Source organism: Poromitra crassiceps, assembly GCF_964638095.1.
Source record: "Poromitra crassiceps genome assembly, chromosome: 4".
Lineage (NCBI taxonomy): Eukaryota > Metazoa > Chordata > Actinopteri > Beryciformes > Melamphaidae > Poromitra > Poromitra crassiceps.
Genome location: NC_139626.1, coordinates 14,132,653 through 14,154,047, shown reverse-complemented (window position 1 = coordinate 14,154,047; position 21,395 = coordinate 14,132,653). Strand labels below are relative to the sequence as shown.

General features: G+C 44.8%; 1 protein-coding gene across 1 annotated transcript; it reads right to left on the bottom strand.

Moving 5' to 3' along the window:
- Positions 1 to 340: 340 nt before the first annotated feature.
- LOC310775292 (chondroadherin-like protein) lies at positions 341 to 20,074 on the bottom strand. Its single transcript, XM_083635430.1, has 10 exons — positions 19,940 to 20,074; positions 19,123 to 19,317; positions 17,808 to 17,963; positions 16,774 to 16,919; positions 8,665 to 8,946; positions 8,096 to 8,315; positions 7,686 to 7,959; positions 4,824 to 5,236; positions 2,963 to 3,129; positions 341 to 2,142 (listed from the first exon to the last, which is right to left on the bottom strand). The coding sequence occupies exons 1-10, from the start codon at positions 20,036 to 20,038 to the stop codon at positions 1,833 to 1,835; spliced, it is 2,262 nt and encodes a 753-aa protein (XP_083491556.1). The 5' UTR covers positions 20,039 to 20,074; the 3' UTR covers positions 341 to 1,832.
- Positions 20,075 to 21,395: the final 1,321 nt, after the last annotated feature.

The following is a 21,395-nucleotide window of genomic DNA, read 5'->3' as shown; positions in this document are numbered from 1 at the left end:
AAAGCCTTAAAAGTAAAATCATTCAGAATTATAATTTAGAGTAAATTCTTTTACTGCAGGTATTCTGTGTTTTTCTAGTGGATTGTAAAAGACAGGCAAAGAAGAAGCCTTGGGCTTCAGCCTATTCCTTTTTTCAGTCATTGATTGTATGAATTTCATTGTGTGAAATGGTTTGATATGTACATGTATGATGATGTATATTCACACACATTGTTACGTTTTGTTTATGGTTCATTATAACATGACTGAAAATAAACCATTCATTCATCACACTGCAAACGCACCACTTATGTTGTAATACATTTTATTCCCTCTGTTATGTCCAGATCTGTTCCTTTTGTTGTACAATAAACGATTAGAATTCTGTGCTCAACTTGCTGATTTGAATGTCGTCTTAAATTATCTTGACAATTAGCATTAGGAACTTGAGATTAATTCAGTACATTGTGCAGGTGGGGTGTAGTGGTTAAGAAAAATTGCGTGAAGCTAGCTATATATACACATATACTGTATATGTATATATATACTGTATATAGATACACACATATATATACATACACACATATATACATACATATAATATACTGTATATATATATATATATACAAACACAAAAAAGTTCAGAAACTTTATTTTTGGTCTATTATTTATCCCCTTTATTAATACCAATTGGTATTGTATTTTATATTGTTGAAAAGCCTGATTAGTCACCTTTACGAGGTACAACTTGTAAGGATCGTGCATTCGTGGAATGAGCAACACAGCTAACCGTGTGGGTAGCGCCCCCCAAAAATGCCAAAATCCCCTGGAATATTCTTCTGTTGGTATTCACTCTTGTTTTGAGGTGCTTGGTGCATTGGATGATTGCACTCCCACAGTAGCCTACACTTTTACACTTTATTCATTTTACACTGTCAGGGACCTCAGTAGCGTGTGGAAGATCCATACGCAGCCACAACAGCTTGGCACCGCAAATTAGGTGCCATTCCACGAATGCACGATCCTTACAAGTTGTACCTCGTAAAGGTGACTAATCAGGCTTTGCAACGATATAAAATACAATACCAATTGGTATTATTAAAGGGGAGAAATAATTGACCGAAATAACGTTTCTGAACTTTGTTTGAGGAGTTATAATTAGCATGAAGCTAGCTATATATATATACACACACACACACACACACACACACACTAATAGAAATAAACGGTGACATGGGACAACATTGTTAATTTGAGTATTTCAAAGAACCCTACATTTTCTATGACATCAAACTGGACTTCTATCACTAAGATCATGACATTCATTCAGTTTGCCTCTTTGACAACATCCAAAAACTTCCAACAGAGAAAAAAGATCCAACAGCTGCTCAGTAGCGAACAGCAGAAGCCTGTGTTTAGACCAGGCAGCTCAGGTGTGAGGGCCGGGCATGCTGGGAAAGCGTGCACACACTCTGTCCTGTTTCCCAGATGAAAACATTCTTCTCTGACCCGGTATAACGTTATTTTTTAGACAGCAGAGAGGAAAAACCTGCACAGACAGGCTGTGTGTGTGTGATTGGCTGGAGAGCGCTGTGATTGAAAAACTGTCTTTTTAGGGAGGCGAGAGATGAAAAGCATCTATAGCTGTGTCATATAATATATATTACATAATATATATAATAGCTATAGCTGTCACGGTTGGCAGATGTTACTATACAGCTGAGAAGCGAGAGAGTTCAATCCATGTTTAACCTCATATAATCTTTGACGGTTGGCAGTTTATGGTTTGCTGCGGTCTGAAATATGCTCGACCCACCAGACCTCAGAGAGGGAGGATTTCCCCCGTGGCGGTTTCAAGCCGTCCTGCGTCTCTCGCTGGTTTTCTTGGCCGCTGCAGCCGGTGTTGATCTGGGATTGGGACTCTTGCGAGGTTTGGATTTGGATCTGACCGTTTGGACTTGCCGGGGGCCGTTCAGGTGCGCCGGCTTTGCTTTGGTGGACTTGGGCACCTTGGAGAGCTTGGGGGTGATGGCGGGGGAGGAGGGTAGACTCTCCCCGCCAGGACAGGCCTTGAAGACGTGGACATCTTTGACCCGGCGACCCCTCAGCTCGGGGGGGTGGGCACAGGTGGCACGCACCTTCAGGTTGACTTTCTCAATCCACCTGAAAATAAAAGACCAGATTAAGTCAGTGTTTTATTTATCAAATGTGCAATAACTAGGGTAATTCTGAACAATGACATTCTTAGTACCCGGCAAGCAACTACGTAGTAGGCATATAAGAAAAACAAAATATCTAAAAGTTCTCCTGTTCTCCACTCCTTTTTTACCTCGGCAAGGATCCCACTTGAACTTTTACTCACATTTCCCTTGCAGCTCCGCCCCTCCACCAAAGCCCAAACACGCTGTGTGTAGTTTCAGCTTGAGTCAAACACACTGTGTGTAGTTTCAGCTTGAGTCAAACACGCTGTGTGTAGTTTCAGCTTGAGTCAAACACACTGTGTGTAGTTTCAGCTTGAGTCAAACATGCTGTGTGTAGTTTCAGCTTGAGTCGCTAATGCTTGCGAGCATAGGCTATTCAATGTTTGGGGTCTATGTTAGCAGTATTAAAGCAGAAAGACAGAGGAACTGTATAGCTAATACTTAAATATTTGTTTATTTATTGCAAGTCATATCGTTATCACAGTATTCAACAATGTTATCGCACATCAAAGATCTTCCTCATATCATGCAGGAGTAGTAAATATAAATATAAAGTGTAGCAGTGCCGATGAATATGTACCATTATGTACAATACATTTAGGAGTTGTACATTTAAGAGCAAAGATGATTATTGCTCTCAGATGATGAAATCTCTTGGACACCAAATAAACCAAGTAGATCAGCAGCTTCAATCCAAAAAAATATTACTGGCCTTTTCAAACCCATGTTGAAACCCTCTTCTGTTGATGTCACGTGTCTGTGCTGTTGTATGTGTGTCTTACATGCGTAGCGGCAGCAGGGGGCAGTCACACAGCAGGGGGTTGTCGGCCAGGTTGATGACCTCCAGAGTGGACAGAGGGTGGAGGTCGGGCACTTCCTCCAGCTGGTTCCCCTCCAGGAACAGACTCCTCAGGCCCGGACCCAGACCGGCCAGGGAGTCCCGGGACATCTGGGTGTCAGAGGGATCACAGAGGAAAAGTCAAGGAAATAAAATGTACGGTAACTTGTTGTGCAATTTCTGCCACAATATACTAGAAAAGCATTGTAGGTCCATCTTCAACTGCTTATCCAGATCGGGTCGCCTTTCCCTGGCCACATTAACCGGCTCTGGCTGGGGGATCCCAAGGCATTCCCAGGCCAGATCTTGTCACTCCACCTGGTCCTCGGTCTGTCCCGTGGCCTCCTCCAAGCTGGACGTGCCTGGAACACTTCCTTGGGGAAGCGACCAGGTGGCATCGATGCCCGAACCACCTCAACTGGCTCTTTTCTATGTGAAGCACGGATGACTGAGCTTCTCACCTTGTCCCTAAGGGAGATGCCAGCCACCATCCTGAAGAAACCCATTTCGGCCGCTTGCATCCGCATCTCTTCCTTTTGGTCATGAGCCATAGTTCATGACCATAGGTGAAGATTGGGATGAAGATTGACCGGTAAATTGAGAGCTTTGTCTTCTGCCACAGCGATCTTTTTGTCACTACGGTGCGGTAAAGCGAGCGCAATACCGCTCCGATTCTCTTGCCCATCTCCTGCTCCGTCATCCCCTGACTTGAGAACAAGACCCTGAGATACTTGAACTCCTTCACTTGGGTTATTAGCCCTGTTTGTGCTTTAACATGAGGTTATATCACATTATTAAAAGAGATACATTCCGAGGTGGGACTCAGTCCAAAGCTCCTGAACATCTAGTGCAGATGACAATTCTTAAAGCTGCACTAGGCATTTCCCCACATTTGCAGTCACAAGGTACAGTGAGAGAGTGAGAGATCGCTGTTTGATTGATTGATTTTTTTGTACTTCCATACCCCAAAATCCAGCAGAGCATGTTCACCAGCCAGCCGGTCTGTGCTGCATTATCCCAAAGGAAACCAAAGAGAATGGAGACGGGAAGATCGAATGTTGGTTCTCTGCTCACTGCCACGCTGGAGACATTTAATTTCGCTCTTAAGTTTGGATTGGTTAGTTCCTGTGGGTGGAACCAGACTCAGTCAAACATTTGACTGTAGTGTCTGTATGGGACATGGTAGTGTCTGTATGGGACACTGTTCTGTCTGTATGGGACACTGTAGTGTCTGTATGGGACACTGTAGTGTCTGTATGGGACACTGTAGTGTCTGTAGTGTCTGTATGGGACACTGTAGTGTCTGTATGGGACACGGTAGTGTCTGTGTATGGGACACTGTTCTGTCTGTATGGGACACTGTAGTGTCTGTATGGGACACTGTAGTGTCTGTATGGGACACTCTTCTCTGTTGCTGCCCCAATTTGTGATTTAGGCTGATATAAGACAGGTGTATTTTTACACCCCAATCTTGCCTATTGCAGCATTAAGCTCAAATAATATACATTTGATCCTACTTGGGCTTTTACAGCTCAATTATCAAATTATAATGCTTCAGAATTGGACAATAGACCATAATCTACTTTTAAAATACGACAAGATGACGTATTTGAGCGAGGAATGTTGAGTTGAGTCAGAGAATATGAAAGAAGGGGACATGGGAAGACGTCTTCACCCAGGAGTACATCCAGTCAAACATGGCCCTCTCACCTTCTCCAGGCCCATGTTGTCCAGGTAGAGCTCCTTCAAACATGGCCCTCTCACCTTCTCCAGGCCCATGTTGTCCAGGTAGAGCTCCCTCTCACCTTCTCCAGGCCCATGTTGTCCAGGTAGAGCTCCTTCAGCGTGCCGGCCAGAGGGCGGAAAGCGTTGGGTCCCACCCAGCGGATGGGGTTCCCGGACAGCCGGAGCTCGCCCAGGTTCCCCGCCTCGCTCAGCGCCTCGGCCGGCACCTCCTTCAGCCTGTTCCCGCCCAGGTGCAGCGTGTCCAGGTGTCCGGCGCGCTCCAGCGCCCGGGGAGACACCTGCTCGATGGCGTTCCCAGTGAGGTAGAGGCCCCGCAGCCCCTCAGCACCGCTCAGCGACGCTGGCTCCAACCTGCCGATGGTGTTGTTCTCCAGGTGGAGTGCCAGCAGGCCGGGCAGCAGCTTGAAGGCTCCTTTAGGGAAGCTGCTGAAGCGATTCTTCTCCAGGTGGAGGTACGTCAGCTGGGGAAGACCTACATGTTTTGGTTGGAGAAACTCAGTTTAGGTCTTTGGGCTAAAATAGATTTTGAATTCCCCATGAAAAGAACTCTAATTTTATTTACTGGAAAACAGAGTACCTTTAATGGTGACGATGCTGTACCAGTATGCATACATACAGTATAAATTCCAACCAATAAAACTATCTCAGATTTTGGAACAATCCAGCCCCTCCCATCCAATAAAACTGCCTCTCTCTCCCAGACTGATATCCATTGGTTTAATAATATAATATTTTTCACTGATAAAATAGTTTGTGGACACATTGATACTGTAAAAAGATTTTGTATTCATGAAGGCAGACTCATTCTTCAGGGCTGTGGTAATGGGAAATTAAATAGCCAACATTGAAACAAACACTAGCTGTGTTTCCATTACAGTTTTTCGCAAAATAATTGCGATATTTCTACAATTTCGACAATGTACAATTGCGACTTGTAGGCGTTTCCATTGAAGTTAAGTTTGAGTGACGGCGCACACACCTGAACGAAATTCCCCGTTGCAGCAGCTGCCACAGTGATTACGCACGGGGATCTGCCCCAAATCCCGTCCCCTGCATGCTCAATGCAAATCACAACATGAAGTTACAACGCATATAAACGAGCCTGATTATCAATTCAAAAGAAAATGACACGACACGTCTGAAAAACCACCTCATGAGAGCGCAAAAACTTTTTGCGATATTTGGGAGGTTTTTCGAAATTTACGTGTTTCCATTACCCACTTTCTATTGCGATATATAGATTTTGCGCATTTCTGAGAGTAATGGAAACACGACTACTGTCGGGAATCCAATTAAATAATGTCAGCGCAATTCATATAGTAACAGTAACATGAATCCATAAAAAAAATATGGTCAATTAGGCTAAGTAACCTACCTGCTACAGTATATCTCCAATATAATAAGTTAGCACTTCACTGTCGGTTCATTAAATTAATATTAATAATGGCTTTCAGTTTGTTATTGGGATCTTCATTTGAATGCAGTATATATTTTCCATATCAGGAACGTGTGTGGGATGGCAAACCCAGGGTTAAACTTGAAGTTACCTCGCTAACCCACTAATCGAGTGTCGTAGTACAGCCCCCAGAGAGTGAGAGGGTCGTCACAAAAGCTAAAATCTTATCAGATGGGGACCCTGGGACAAAATCTTATCAGATGGGGGCCTGTGGTCTGAGAAAGTTTGAGAACCACTGGTCTAGATTACAATCGGAAGAAGCAGAAATGCAGGATGACATATCCTTGTTGCAACTTAAGCATTCACATGTTGCCACAACTCGTGAAAACCAAGTTAAAGATAACAGAGCCTACAAAAAATGTCCCGCATCCTAGGCTACTTGTAATCATGATGTGAAAGCAGCTTGTTGTTATTTACATGAAATCCAGTAGGACTTGAATGCAGCATTTAATAAGCACAAAATGCAAATCTCTAAAATCTCAGGCTGCATTACAGTAAAGGGATGTAATTTTGTGTAAATATTTTGTGGAAGCACCAATTATAGTCAGGGAAGGAAACCCTGTCTTTGCATTTTATTTTGATCACAGTCTTGTTTTAATAAAAGTACTTGTGACATCTCACATGTGGCTTTGACTTTTGACTGTTAATTTTTTAGGTGGGGTGGGGTGGGTATCATTTCAAAAAAAACAACTGCCCTCCCTGACATTTAAATTATTTTCTCTGCCAGCGACTTAGCAGGCAGACCTACTGCTGAAATAGTTTGACCAATAAGCAGAAACCATTTGCGTGGGGGTGGGTGGATATAAAACATATGGGCTACATAGCGAAACACAATGCAAACTAATGCAAAACAGAAAAGAAAATACTTGATATAGCCTCCCCTCGTATGTCAAAATAAAATACCTTGCCCTCCCCAGTACTCAAAATAAAATCTAAATGCCCTCCCCCTTTTTTTTACCCCTCCCACCCGACCTAAAAAACGGACAGTCCCTTACAACTGATCATTTAGTCCACTTCGTAGAAACTACCGAGATATATATATTGTGTATCACCATTCAGCCTAAAGATACCGAGATATGATTTTTGGTCCATATTGCCCAGCCCTAGCGGAATCACCTCCAATTTGAGTGATTGTGTCATTTTCAAATGAAACAGCGTGTTTGAATGATTGGGTCATTTTCAAATGAAACAGTGTGCTTGAATGATTGGGTCATTTTCAAATGAAACAGTGTGCTTGAATGATTGGGTCATTTTCAAATGAAACAGTATGCTTGAATGATTGGGTCATTTTCAAATGAAGCAGTGTGCTTGAATGATTGGGTCATTTTCAAATGAAACAGTGTGCTTGAATGATTGGGTCATTTTCAAATGAAACAGTGTGCTTGAATGATTGGGTCATTTTCAAATGAAACAGTGTGCTTGAATGATTGGGTCATTTTCAAATGAAACAGTGTGCTTGTAAGACCTTTGAAGGCGTCTGGGCTGAGGGAGGTGAGGTCGTTCTCAGACAGGTACAGATAGACCAGTCCCTTCATCCCGCTGAAAGCCCCGTCCTCCACCTGAACGATGCGGCAGCGCTGCAGGTGCAGGGACACGGCCTGGGCCAGGCCGGGAAAGCTGTTGGCGGGCACATAGTGGAAGTGGTTGCCGCGCAGGTCGAGCAGGCGCGTGTCGGCAGAGAAGCCACGTGGGACTTTGGTGTGAGCGCGGTTCTCACAGGACGAGTGGTGAGTCTCTGCCTGAGGAGGAGAGAGGAGAGAGGGGGAGGCACAGGGAGCTGATGGGACATAAGAATAGAGCACCGCAGAAATGAGTCCGGAAGTAGCATGTTGGTGCTTCGGATCTGAAGACGGACTCCCATCTGTCTGTCCTCACCTCGCAGGCACAGTTGACGGGACACTTGACCTTGTTCTCAGGCTCTTCGGTGGGCGGTGGCGTGATCCTGGTGGCCTCCTCGAACTCTGCCTTCAACATGGCCTCGTGGCTCTGGCAGCGCAGGTCCCCAGGGTAGATGGTGTCCAGACTCTCTCCAGAGAAATGGGACGGTCCTCCGCACGATCCCATAAGCTTCACCTTACTGCGGATCGCCCACTCCCTGAAGCCGGGTCAGAAAACATGCCTGGGTTAGAGGGTGGGGAGTGAAGGGTTCTTGTGGCTTCAACCCTCAACCTGACCACAATACCTTAACATGAACACCATTAATTAGTAAATGATTACTAGACACATTAGTTAACTGTTAATTAATGTACCCTTACTGTAAAGTCCTACCATTTATACAATAGAAGAAAAATATATTTATGCTATACAAAGTTATTATCGTCTTCCCCCCTCTCAAAATGTTCAATCAGAATTTTGCTTTTTCTTGGAAATGCGGAATAGTTTTCAGCCTCAAGGCCTCATGTGATGGCCTCATGTCTCCCCGGTCAGTCTGGGGCGGTTCCTACCTGAGCGGGCGCAGGTAGCAGTTGCAGTAGATTGGGTTTCCAGCCAGACTGAGGCGAGCCAGCTTGGGCGAGCTGGCGGAGAAGGGCTGTATGACACGCAGCTGGTTGTGGCTGAGGTCCAGGTGCATGAGGCTGGGACACCTGGACACAGCCGTGTCGGACAGGTCCTGCAGGGACATGTGGTCCAGGAACAGGTGGGTCAGCTTGGCCATGGACACCGCCTCCTCCCCCAGGTAGATCATGGGGTTGTAGCCCATGTCCAGACGGGTCACCTCCGGCAGTCTGGGTGGGGAGAAGAGGGAGGGAGGAGTGATAAGGAGAGTGCGAGTAGGGGTGGGACAAAAGATCGGTACTGGAATATATATCGTGATACTTCCGATATTGCGAAGAACTGGTCAAACTGTGGCAGACTGCTCACCAAGAGTAATCTTATGCTAAACTCTCCCTTTAACTGACCAAACTCAAACTGGGAAGATCGTTCACCAAAAGTGACCTCAAGCTAGATCTCCCCCTTGATTGACCAAGTCAGCCTAACCATCACGGCCTAGTAGTCCTTCCCTAATTCTAGCAAAACCGCCATTTCACACACACACACACACACACACACACACACACACACACACACACACACACACACACACACACACACACACACACACACACACACACACACACACACACACACAAATGCTAATTACCACACACACACACACACACACGCACGCACACACACACACACACACACACACACACACGCACACACACAAATGCTAATTACCACAAACACACGCACGCACACGCACACACACACACACACACACACACACACACACACACACACACACACACACACACACACACACACACATACATACACACTCCCTGGTGTAATATTTCCCATCAAAGTTATACCAGTGATGTGTATCATTATATTAACTGTAGATGTGATTAGTTCGTAGGTTAGATGTGATGAAATGACGTTTGATCATCATGTTAATGTTCCACTGATATTGTGATTAATTAAATAATTTTATTACATAATTATATGAATCTGTAGTGATTTACATTATTAATATTACTATGAGACTGACTGAATACAGTATAAGCCATAAGTGGACTTTTAGACAGGTGTGTGGCCTTATCCACACTGGTGCCCCTTATCTTACAGAATACAATATTTTCTGACCAATTTAATACATTTATGGACATCAATAATTCACAATTATTGATGACCATATTTCATAACCAAACCAGCTCCTGCGAGCACAACACAGTCAAGTCAAGTCAAGTCAAATTTTATTTATATAGCACCTTTCATACACAAAGGCAATTCAAGGTGCTTTACAAAAAAAAAAATCGAAAAAACAAGCAGCAAAGCAATGCACATATAAAAAACACATAAAAAACACAGCCGACAGTTTTAGTTAAAATATATACTCAAATTATTATTACATGTACAGTCCATTTGTTGGAAATGTACAGGATTTTTTTTTTTTTAAATTACAGGTCGAGAGAGGCAGTAGTTTAGTAGCAGTTAAAAGCAAGAGTAAACATAAAGGTCTTTAGCTTGGATTTAAAAATAGGCAGAGTAGGGGCAGATCTAATGTGTTCAGGGAGTTTGTTCCAGTTATGAGAGGCATAGTGGGAGAACGCGGCTTCACCATGTTTTGATTTGGTCCTCGGGACAATTAGTAGACCAGTGCCTGAAGATCTCAGGGATCTGGATGGTTCATAGTGTAGAAGCATTTCAGAGATGTAGTGTGGGCCTGACCCGTTGAGAGATTTGTAAACTATTAGCAGAATTTTAAAGTCTATTCTAAGATTTACTGGCAGCCAATGCAGGGATTTGAGAACTGGTGTAATGTGTTCAGCTTTCTTGGTTCTTGTTAGAACTCTAGCAGCCGCATTCTGAATGAGCTGTAGTTGTTTAATAGCTTTTTTGGGAAGACCATTGAAAAGACTGTTGCAGTAGTCTAGCCTGCTAGAAATGAAAGCATGAATTAGTTTTTCAAGATCTTGTTTGGACATATAGGGCCCTATTCTCCCACAAGCCTTCGGCGCTAAAACGGGCCTTGAACGCAAAAAAACGTGCCTTGCGCCTGTTTTGGGACGATATCAATATGGCTTTAGGCTGCCAAATGCGCTTTAGGCCGAATGGGCGTGGCGCAGTCCCAGAATGGGCCAAAGTGGGCGTGTCGGCGCTAAATACCGGCGTACTGCTATCTTCCGACCTGGCGTTAATTTAGCGCCTTGCGCCTTTGAAAAGCAGGCCTATTCAGTGGGCCAGTTGTGCGGAGCGCTCCCCTCTGGCTCTCTCCCTCCCCTCTGGCTCTCTCCTCTTTCACCCTTCTCTGTGTCACCTCTCTCCCTCTCTCCTCAGTCTGACAGGCACAATACCGACTGTCTCTGACTCCCTCGCTCAGAGTCCCATAGAAAAAATAAGCTGTAACTTCACTGCAATGTGAATGTCCCAAGATGCATTGTGTTTCTCCATTTCGCTACTAAATAGCAACCAAATGAGCCGAAAACCTATATTAAGGGAGGATCTAAATAATGTGTAATGGTAAGACAACCTCCAATTGTAGAACATTTCAATATTGGACCAAATAAAACATCGAAATGAAAACACCACTCTATTTGAAACATATATGTCCTACTGGGGCTATATATACCCCTTGTCGATTTAACACGCTTCGGAAGCTTCTACTGTCATCTGCTATACTGTGATGTCCGCTCCAATAACTTGGCCCTACTCCACATTTAGTTTTACAATAAAAACACATTTATGCAATGACTTTACATAATGTAGGCTATATTTATGTGCATCATCCTTCCTGCAGCAGGCGAGAGAAAATGATATCTTTCTGGACAAACTTTCACCAATCTAATAGGCTATATTTTTCTAGCTGATGCGTTTAGAACATTATTTTCACTTTGATCTTGCTATAGTGTAGCGTTTTTACATGCTTGCAGTATTTCAACTGCAGTTATATTGGTTTGAGAAGCATCATAATATGGAATAATAGCCGATATATGGAGACAGACGGGATGAAGGGAGGTGGGGGGGGGGGGGATCAGAGGCTTGGGTTTCGTCTGGTTTTGCTGGACCACTGGAATGGAGCTTAAAAGGCAAGCATGCGATTCGTTTATTGCACTCATCCAATGAACTGACGGTGCATAATTTTACGCTTAAAAGGCGTGGTTGTAATGGTTGAGGCTGCGTCTAGCGCCAAGACCAAGATATCAAGTGCGCTGGTCCACGCCCACTGATTTGGGCTGCGCCAGGCGCTCGGCCTAGAAACAGCGCCGATGCAACGATAGGGACCATAGCCTCTAATCCTTGCTATGTTTTTTAGATGATAGAAGGCAGATTTTCTTATAAGCTTGATGTGGGAGTTGAAATTTAGATCAGAGTCAATAATAATGCCAAGATTTTTTACCTGGTCCTTTGGCTTCAAAGATAGGGATTCGAGGTGAGCAGTAACTTTGAGCCTATCTTCTTTTTTGCCGAAGACAATTATCTCTGTTTTGGCTTTATTAAGTTGGAGAAAATTCTGGCACATCCAATCATTAATTTGCGCAAGGCACTGACACAGTGTCTCTATGGGGGCATAGTCATCCGATGAGAGGGCTATGTAGAGTTGGGTGTCATCTGCATAGCTATGATAAGCTATTTTGTTTTTTTGCATAATTAGGCCCAGAGAGAGCATATAAAGGTTAAACAGGACAGGACCTAAAATTGATCCTTGGGGTACCCCACATGTCATTTTGGTTTGGTCAGATGTGTAGTTGCCAATGGAGACAAAGTAGTTCCTGTCTTGCAGATAAGATCTGAACCACTCTAGGACCGTGCCGGAAAGCCCGACCCAGTTTTCCAGTCTGTCCAATAGAATTTCGTGGTCAACCGTATCAAAGGCAGCGCTGAGGTCTAGTAACACTAAGATTGAGATTTTACCTGAATCAGTGTTCATTCGGATGTCATTTATAACTCTGATAAGCGCAGTTTCGGTGCTATGATGGGGTCGGAAGCCTGATTGGAAAGGATCTAGGAGGTCATTGGAGGATAGAAATGTCAGGATCGGTGTCAGACATGGGGATCTATTCGCGGGTAGTTGGGGGCCACGGGAAACTTGGTAGGTCTTGAGAAGCTGGGGTGTTGTGGAACTTGATGGCTGGGGCTGCACAGTTCGAGGTTTGGGAACGGTCGCAGAGATTGCAGAAGTTGCTGGTTGCAGAAGTTGCAGGTTGCAGACGTTGCAGAGATTGGTATGATCCTTGATGTGAATTTATGAATCACTGGCGAGAGCCTGCCGGCACGGACCTTTATAGCATAAAATAATATGACATCACATGTGTTATGACATCACATGTGTTATGACATCACATGTATTATGACATCACCAGCGAGGCCAGCGGAAGGCATGATTGAGACACTTATGAATCATGACATCATCAGTGATCGATGACATCATAGTAGGAATGACGACGTCAAAGTAGGAATGATGACGTCATCCTAACAAGAAAGGTATTGAGTTGTTGGTAGACAGTTTTTTCGAGTATTTTGCTAATAAAGGGAAGATTTGATATTGGTCTGTAATTGCTGATTATAGAGGGGTCGAGGCTACGCTTCTTTAGCAAGGGCTTAACAACTGCAGTTTTTAGAGATTTTGGAAAAATGCCTGTAAGAAGAGAGGTATTAATTATCTTCAGTATGTCGGTCGCCAGGCAACTGTAGACATTTTTTAGAAAGCTTGTTGGCAGGGTGTCTAGGCAACACGATGAGGATTTAAGGCCTCGTATCGTTTCTTCTAGTTTCTTGTGGTCAATGACATTGAACTGAGTCATGTTAATTAAGCACCTATTCTGTGGGTGCGGCGGAGCCACATTTGTTCTTGATGTGGAAATAGTTAGTCTGATATTTATAATTTTATCCCTAAAGAAGGTCGCAAATTCGTTGCATTTGACATTGGATAGAAGATCAGGGGCAATTTGTGGGGGGGGGTTTGTCAGCCTGTCAACAGTGGCAAAAAGAGTGCGAGCGTCATTGGTGTTTTTGCTGATAATGTCGGAGGAGAAGAATTTTCTGGAATTTTTTAGTTCTTGGTTGTAGGAGTGAAGACTATTTTTATAGATGTCATAATCGATGTGAAGTTTAGTTTTCCACCATTTGCGCTCGGCTTTCCTACAATCTCTTTTTTTGTTATTTACAGAGGGAGCGTTTCTCCATGGTGCTTTTTTCTTACCGGAGATTAGTTTAGATCTAATGGGAGCTACAGCATCAATAGCCTTTAGGGTTTTAGAATTGAAGTTATCTAGGAGATCATTGACAGAGGCTGAGGAGAGGGAAGGGGCCAGCGAGAAAGCCTCCATGAACCGTGTGCTAGTGCTCTCGTTGATGTGACGCTTTTTGATGGTTTTTGACCGAGTAAGAGCGATAGGGGTGATCTTGAGTTCAAGAAAGATACAGAGATGGTCGGACAGAGCAACATCACTAGCTGAAAGAAACGATGACTCAAAGCCCTTGGTGATAAATAAATCTAGGGTATGGCCTCGATTGTGAGTGGGACCAGAGACATGTTGTAACAGGTCAAAAGTGTCAAGGAGGTTATTCAATTCTTTGGCATTATTATCATTGGGGTTGTCAATATGAATATTAAAATCTCCTGCAATAGTTAAACAGTCATGTTCTATGGAGATTATAGAAAGGAGTTCTGAAAATTCATCAAAAAAACTACTAGAGTACTTAGGTGGTCTGTATATAATCAGTAGTAAAATAGAGGGAGAGCACTTCAGAACAGCGGCCAGATATTCAAACGATGAAAAGTCGCCAAACGATACCTGCTTGCATTGAAAAACATCAGAGAAAATAATAGCTACTCCTCCCCCCTTCTTACCGACTCTGGGGGCGTCAATGTAGTTAAAGTTAGGTGGGGCTGACTCATTAAGAACATATTCCCTGTTGTTTAGATCAAGCCAGGTCTCTGTGAGGAACATGAGGTCCAGTTTATGACTCGTAATCAGATCGTTTATTAGAAGCGACTTGCTTACAAGTGACCTAATATTTAGCAGTGCAGCCTTGATAGTTGCATTGCTGGGTTGATTTTGTAAGTGCTTTTCAGAGTGTCCCTGGAGAACAGATACTAGGCTTGGTCCTGGAACAGGACGTGCTGAGAGATAATCTTTGTTTGTTCTGTAGCTAATCAGGGTGTGGATAGCTAGACATTTGATCGTTTCATGATGCTCTGTGACCTTGTTTTTGGGGCAGGAAATGATTTTTTTTTTTTCAGTTTTCCCCTTTAGGGCGGGCAGGGAGATTGAGGGAAAGGTGAGCGGGTGGGAGGGGGAGGTGGTTTGGAGGGTGGGGGGTCGGAACAAGGAGGTGTACAGGTGTTTGACAGACTTAAAATCAGTCACAAACAGCAAATTCCACAAAGGGCATTTGGACTGATAGGATTCGATATCGAGCCAAATTGAGGCTGGGTCACATTTGAGTCAATCCGCTAGTACCCGAAGGTCCGATGCCAGCTGATAGAGTCTCACATTTGGTACCTTCAAGCCCCCATCAGAGCCAGACATTTGGAGTCTCGCCATCTTTAGTCGGGGCTTCATTTTCCAGATAAAGGAACTCAACCAGCCTTCAAGCACCTTAATGGCTTCATTCGATAACAAAGTGGGAATCATTTGCAGTGGATAGAGTAACCTGGGCAGGATGTTCATCTTAATGAGAGCAATCCTCCCCAGCAGGAAAGGGGTAGGGGGGCCCAGCGGTCTAGATCTGCCTTTATAGCATCCAGAAGAGGAGAGAAATTGGTTTTAAACAGTTGAAATGTAGGTGTTACCTACACTCCACAAATAAACAAAGGCAGAAAGTTGAAATGACTTGGGTTAGGCAGGCAGGGAATGGAGGTTTGCGGTTGTGATACAAATATTGATACGGTTGCGTAAAGAATAATCTTATGCTCCCTCTCCCCGATGAGAACACCTGATATTAGAGCAGCCTGCCTTATTGCTTGAGTTAATGGCTCGATAGCAACGTCGAATAACAAACGGCTAAGCGGATACCCCTGTCTATTCCCTGTCTACCCCTGTCTAATACCCCTGTCTATTCCCACAGTGAGCGGAAAGTTGCTGGATGTGTCAGCCCATTAGTCACAACTGCTGCGGTTGGATTATTATAAATGGTAAATGCCTGCATTTATACAGTGCTTTTATCCAAAGCGCTTTACAATGAATGTAGGTACATTCACCCATTCATACACTGATGGCAGCAAGCTGCCACACCATCGGGAGCAATGTGGGTTTCAGTATCTTGCCCAAGGACACTTGGACATGCAGACTGGAGGAGGCGGGGATCGAACCACTGACCTCTTTTATCCAAAGCGATTAGTGCAGTGATACTCAACTTGCGGCCCGGGCGCCCCCTGTGTGTCCCGCGATGGAATTGCAAAACATATATATATATATTTTTTTTTACAGTGCACCTGAACGCAACATGCAAAATACCCGCTGAATAAGTGTCCAAATGTCATGTCATTCTGGCCAATACTCCACTTCTGTTATAGCATTTCAGTCTGGAATATGGATTATCTTTCAATAATCTATGATTTAGCTGCTAAATTGTCAAATACCGCCGTCTGCTCGCTACCCAGGTACTTATATGTACTTAACCTAACTAACTTAACCTAACTAACTATCCGGTGTGCACAACATTGTCAGACTAAACTCCGGCTGACACCCCAAAAACCTACAATCCGCTACAGAAAAATTTTGTATTGTTTGTTTATTAACCTGGCCTTCTATCATTTCACGAAAGTGGCCCCCGGGCAAAGCAAGTTGAGTATCCCTGGATTAGTGGATGACCTGCTCTGTCTACCTCCTGAGCTACAGCCACCCGCATTTCATAAAGTTATTGCCCACAATGCCCAGGTCAAATTCCTACCCGGTCGAATGCCTTCTCAGCATCGAGACGAGAGAAAGTACAAGAGCAGGGTCTCGTTGTCCCTGCCTGGGACAACTGAATGATGTTAAGGAGCCTTCTCATATTATCACAGGCATTTCGACCTTTACCAAAACCGCTCTGGCTCAGTGGGCAGCGCGCCGGCGGCCTACCTGCTCATGGTCTCTGTGGGGAAGAACTGCAGCTCGTTGTGGTCCAGACTGATGCGGGTGAGCGTGGACAGGCCGGCCAAGGCCTCTGTGTCCAGGTAGTTCAGAGAGTTGTGACTCAGACGCAGCCACTTGATGTTCTGCAGGCCCTGGGAGGAGGATCAGGGAAGACACTCGTTATGCTAACGGTATGCCAGGGGTGGACAAACTTTTTTGGTTGTGGGCCGCATACAGAAAAATATAAGGAGTCGCGGGCCAAACAATATTAAGCGCGGCAGTTTTCGCAACAAAAAAATTGGACCAGAAAACCCTTGTGCTATCAAAAATTTAATTTCAACCTAAATAAATATATGACGCATAGTTTATTGATGTGCACTGCTCACCTATTACAATGGGTATTTCTGTATGTTTTCAAATTTTCTTTTCTGTGCCAACAGGTTAAGACAGAGATAATTTAACATAATATTAGTATTAAACATTCATTCAGTATTAAAAATGTTTAAAAATAAATAGACCAGGTCAGGGTACTTAACTCAAGTATAACCCATTATCAATGGTTTTAAATTGAATTTTTTTTGTTTTTCCGTTTTTTCCCCGTTTTCGTTTTTTCGTTTTCGTTTTCCGTTTTAAACTTTAAAACAAAAAAACGGAAAAACGTTTTTAGAAAAAAAAAAAAGTTTGCTAAATTCATGGCGGGCCACTTAGAAACGGGCAGCGGGCCGCAGTTGGCCCATGGGCCGTAGTTTGGCCACCCCTGCCATAGAGGGCACTTATGCGGCTGAAAATGATACAAATGGCACAATGGTAACTGTACCGTCACAGTGAGGTCACAATTGCGATTGTAACTAAAAACATGACCAAAAATGTGACCAAAATTGCACTTACTCCCTTTTATATAACTGGCTACGGGCATTCAATGCGACGCGCACTCGATGTGTGTGTGTGTGTGCGTGCGAGGTGTGTGTGTGTGTGTGTGTGTGTGTGTGTGTGTGTGTGCGTGTGCGTGTGTATGTGTGTGTGTGTGTGTGTGTGTGTACCTGGAAGGCCATGTTGGGGATGTAGACCAGCTGGTTGTGTGTGAGGGAGAGCAGGTTGAGGAATCCCAGCTGGGAGAAGGCTCCCGGCTGGATCTCCTCCACGCGGTTCCTGTCGACCATCAGCTGCTTCAGTGACGACAGACCATCAAACGACTCCTGCACTCAGACAGCAGAGAGAGAGGACAGGGAGGCATGGAGTTCCACAGGGTTCCGTGCTTGGACCAATCCTATTCATCTTATATGCTTCCCTCGGGTAATATTATTAGGAAACACTCATTTTCATTGTTGTGCAGATGATACCCAATTATATCTCTCAGTGAAGCCAGATTAAATTAACTCAACTCTTAAGGACATAAAGACCTGGATGACCTGCATTTTTTTGCTTCTAAACTCAGATAAAACTGAAGCTATTGTGCTTGGCCCTAAACAGCTTAGAGAAACTTCAAGAAGTGCCTTCTTTCACTTACGTAACATTGCAAAAATCCGGCACATCCTGTCTCAGAAAGACGCAGAAAAACGAGTTCATGCATTTGTTACTTAGGATTATTGAAATTCTGTATTATCAGGTTGCCCCAATCTAGACTCTCCATCTGATCCAGAATGCTGCTGCATGTGTTCTGACAAGAAGTAGGAAAACATGTCGTATTTCTCCCATTCTCAAGTCAGGAGGTGGAGGTTTAGTCTTGACTTGGGTTTTGGTGACTTGACTTTGACTTGTACTCTGATTACTTGAAAAGGTTTCTAAAGTTCCATTCCAGTTCCGTTCCAGTTGCCAGCCGTTTCTTTTCACCTGACAGCGAGGGGCTTCAGACGTACCACATGGGAGGATCACGCTATTCCCACCAGTTCCCTTCCGCCCCGAACAGGCGCCCCAACCGACCGAGTGCAGCGACCAGGATGCATACCCTCAATCCGGTTTCCCACCCGCAGACACAGCCAATTGTGCCTGTATGGACGCCCAACGAGGCCGGAGGTAACAAGGGGGTGCGAACCTGCGACCCTCATGTTGGTAGGCAGGGAATCTACCGCTACACTGCCCAGACGCCCACTGGTACTGGACTCTTGATTTGTTCTGAATTGACTTGGTGATCTACATTTAGACTTGGGACTTGACTCGAGACATGTGGCAAAGTTGACTTGTCACACCTTGTCACACAAGCGATCATGGAATAAGGAGAGTTGAGAGAAAAGAGATGGCAGATGATATAGTGTGTGTATGTGTGTGTGTGTGTGTGTGTGTGTGTGTGTGTGTGTGTGTGTGTGTGTGTGTGTGTGTGTGTGTGTGTGTGTGTGTGTGTGTGTGTGTGTGTGTGACCTGGTAGAGGATTTGGATGTTGTTGTGGGCCAGGTTGAGGAACACGAGGCGGCCCAGGGTGCGGAAGGCGCCCTCCCTCACGGTGCGGATGTTGCAGCGCTGCAGAGACAGGTGTGTCAGGTACGGCGTGTGTCTGAACGCCCCACTGGGAAGCTCCTGGATGTCGTTCCCCCGCAGGTCCAGCTTCACCGTGATCTACAGGTACAGAGGGGGATTTAGGGCATTTTCACACCTGAAAGTCTGGACCAAGGTCCGAACCAAACTCATGTTTTTGTTACATTGTATAGATTTGGTCCAGTTAGGTTTGCTTTCACACTGCAATTATGCAAGCGGACCAAAGGACTTTACATGACATACTGTAGCTGCGGGGGCTGCGTCTCCCTATACTTGACAGTGATTGGTTTGTAGATTGGCGTGCGTCTGACGTCGGCATCTTGTGAATGGGTTATTATTATTATTATTATTATTATTATTATTATTATTATTATTATTATTATTATTATTATTATTATTATTATTATTATTATTATTATTGTATGAATGTTTTGGTTGCACTGATGTAAATATCGAGGTAACGTTATTTTTGAAACAGCGTTTTGAAGGTTCATTATGTACTTTTCAATCATGGATCTAAAATCTAAAACTGGAGCAAAAGTGCAGTGCAGTCATATAGACAGTAAACAGTCTAAATTGCCCCTAGCTTACTTCCTGTTGCAGTGTTTGCTAATACAATACCTGACAGGAAATAAGCTAGGTTTCAAACTGTTCCCTAGCAACACAATTCTGTGAAAAGCGTCTATAGTTGTGAGTGGGAAACCTCGTCCACAGTGGGGGGAACGTGTGTGAGGTTCTTGTTAACGCAGGCCACAGTGAGCTGGATCTGGTCACACACACACTGCTGAGGGCACTTCCCCATCCTCACTGCCGGGATGCACAGCAACAGGCAGGCCAGCAGGGGGCAGAGCTGGGGAGACATCTGAGAGGAAACACACACACACACACACACACACACACACACAGAGGACACACAAGGCAGAATCAACACCACATTAGTACTTGAGCCCAGTGGACTCGAGTCCAAATCGAGCCTCGAGTCCACATTGTTCGAGTCCAAGTCACCAAAGAAGAGTTTGAGTCGACTCCCCATTACCTGAGTCCGAGTGTGAGTCCGGATTTACTGAACACTAGTGCAGTGGCCGTTCCCCTCATTCACCGCTCTGTGAGCGCTACCCCCCACACACTGCACTCAGTCAGAACCCCCTAAGTGCACTCCCCAAATTTGAAGTCGATCCGACAAACGGTTCTCGAGATACGCGAAGGACAGACATACAGAAGGCGATCGGACGGACAGTCCTGGAGATACGTGAAAGCTGTCATATTATTGGTTGAATTGCACAAAGTGTACCACTGAAATCTCTCGGGTTCCCAGCAACGCACCCGTCAAGTTTGAAGTCGATCAGATGAATGGTTCTTGAGATACAGTAAAGTGCTTTTTGTGTTGCCAGTAGGTTGCGCTATGACTATGCATAATTCCAAATTGCATGAAATGCGGCACCGCACTCCATCGGGGTCCGAGCAGCGCACTCCCCAAGTTTGAAGTCAATCGGACGAATTTTTCTCGAGATAAACTGCTTTTTGTGTTGCCAGTAGGTGGTGCTATGTCAAATTGCAAGAAATTCAGCACTGCACTACGTCGAGTTCCAAGCAGCACACTCCCCAAGTTTTAAGTGAATCGGATGAAAGGTTCTCAAGATAAACCGCTTTTTGTGTTGCCACTGCCAGTGGGTGGCGCTATGCCATTTTGCACGGAATTCAGCTCCCTGCACTCCGTTGGGTCCCCCTAAGCGCACTCCCCGAGTTTGAAGTCGATCAGACTAACGGTTCTCAAGATAAAGCGCTTTTTGTGTTGCCAGTAGGTGGCGCTCTGCCGAATTGCACGAAATTCAGCACTGCACTGTGTCGAGTTCCCATCAGCGCACTCCCCACATTTGTTCATAAGTTGCAGCTATTTTTGCAGTGTGCCAGGTTTTGGTCCTCGGACTTCCTGAGCAGAGAGGAAAAGGGAGAGAGAGGGGCAGAGAAATCAGAGCCGGAGGAATGTCCCCTGCCGGCCCGTGTGTCCGTGCGTCTCTCCCCGGGGATCAGCAGCTCAGACCGCAGAGGAGCCAGCCGCACAAAGACGCACAGTGTCTGCCTGCCGCTGCTGTGCCAAAGTGTGTTCCCCCCCAAATAGTGTTTCCCCTGGCATTAGACGGTGAGCACACGCCTCCCCA

Bases quoted from the DNA above. Each gene is read 5' to 3' on its own strand.
- LOC310775292 (XM_083635430.1), bottom strand. From the start codon at position 20,038: ATGGGGAAGTGCCCTCAGCAGTGTGTGTGTGACCAGATCCAGCTCACT. The intron at 19,318-19,939 runs GTTTCCCACTCA...CTGTACCTGTAG, and splicing joins TTCCCCCCACTGTGGACGAG to ATCACGGTGAAGCTGGACCT. The intron at 8,947-16,773 runs GTAGGCCGCCGG...CTCCCCACCCAG, and splicing joins CCCACAGAGACCATGAGCAG to ACTGCCGGAGGTGACCCGTC.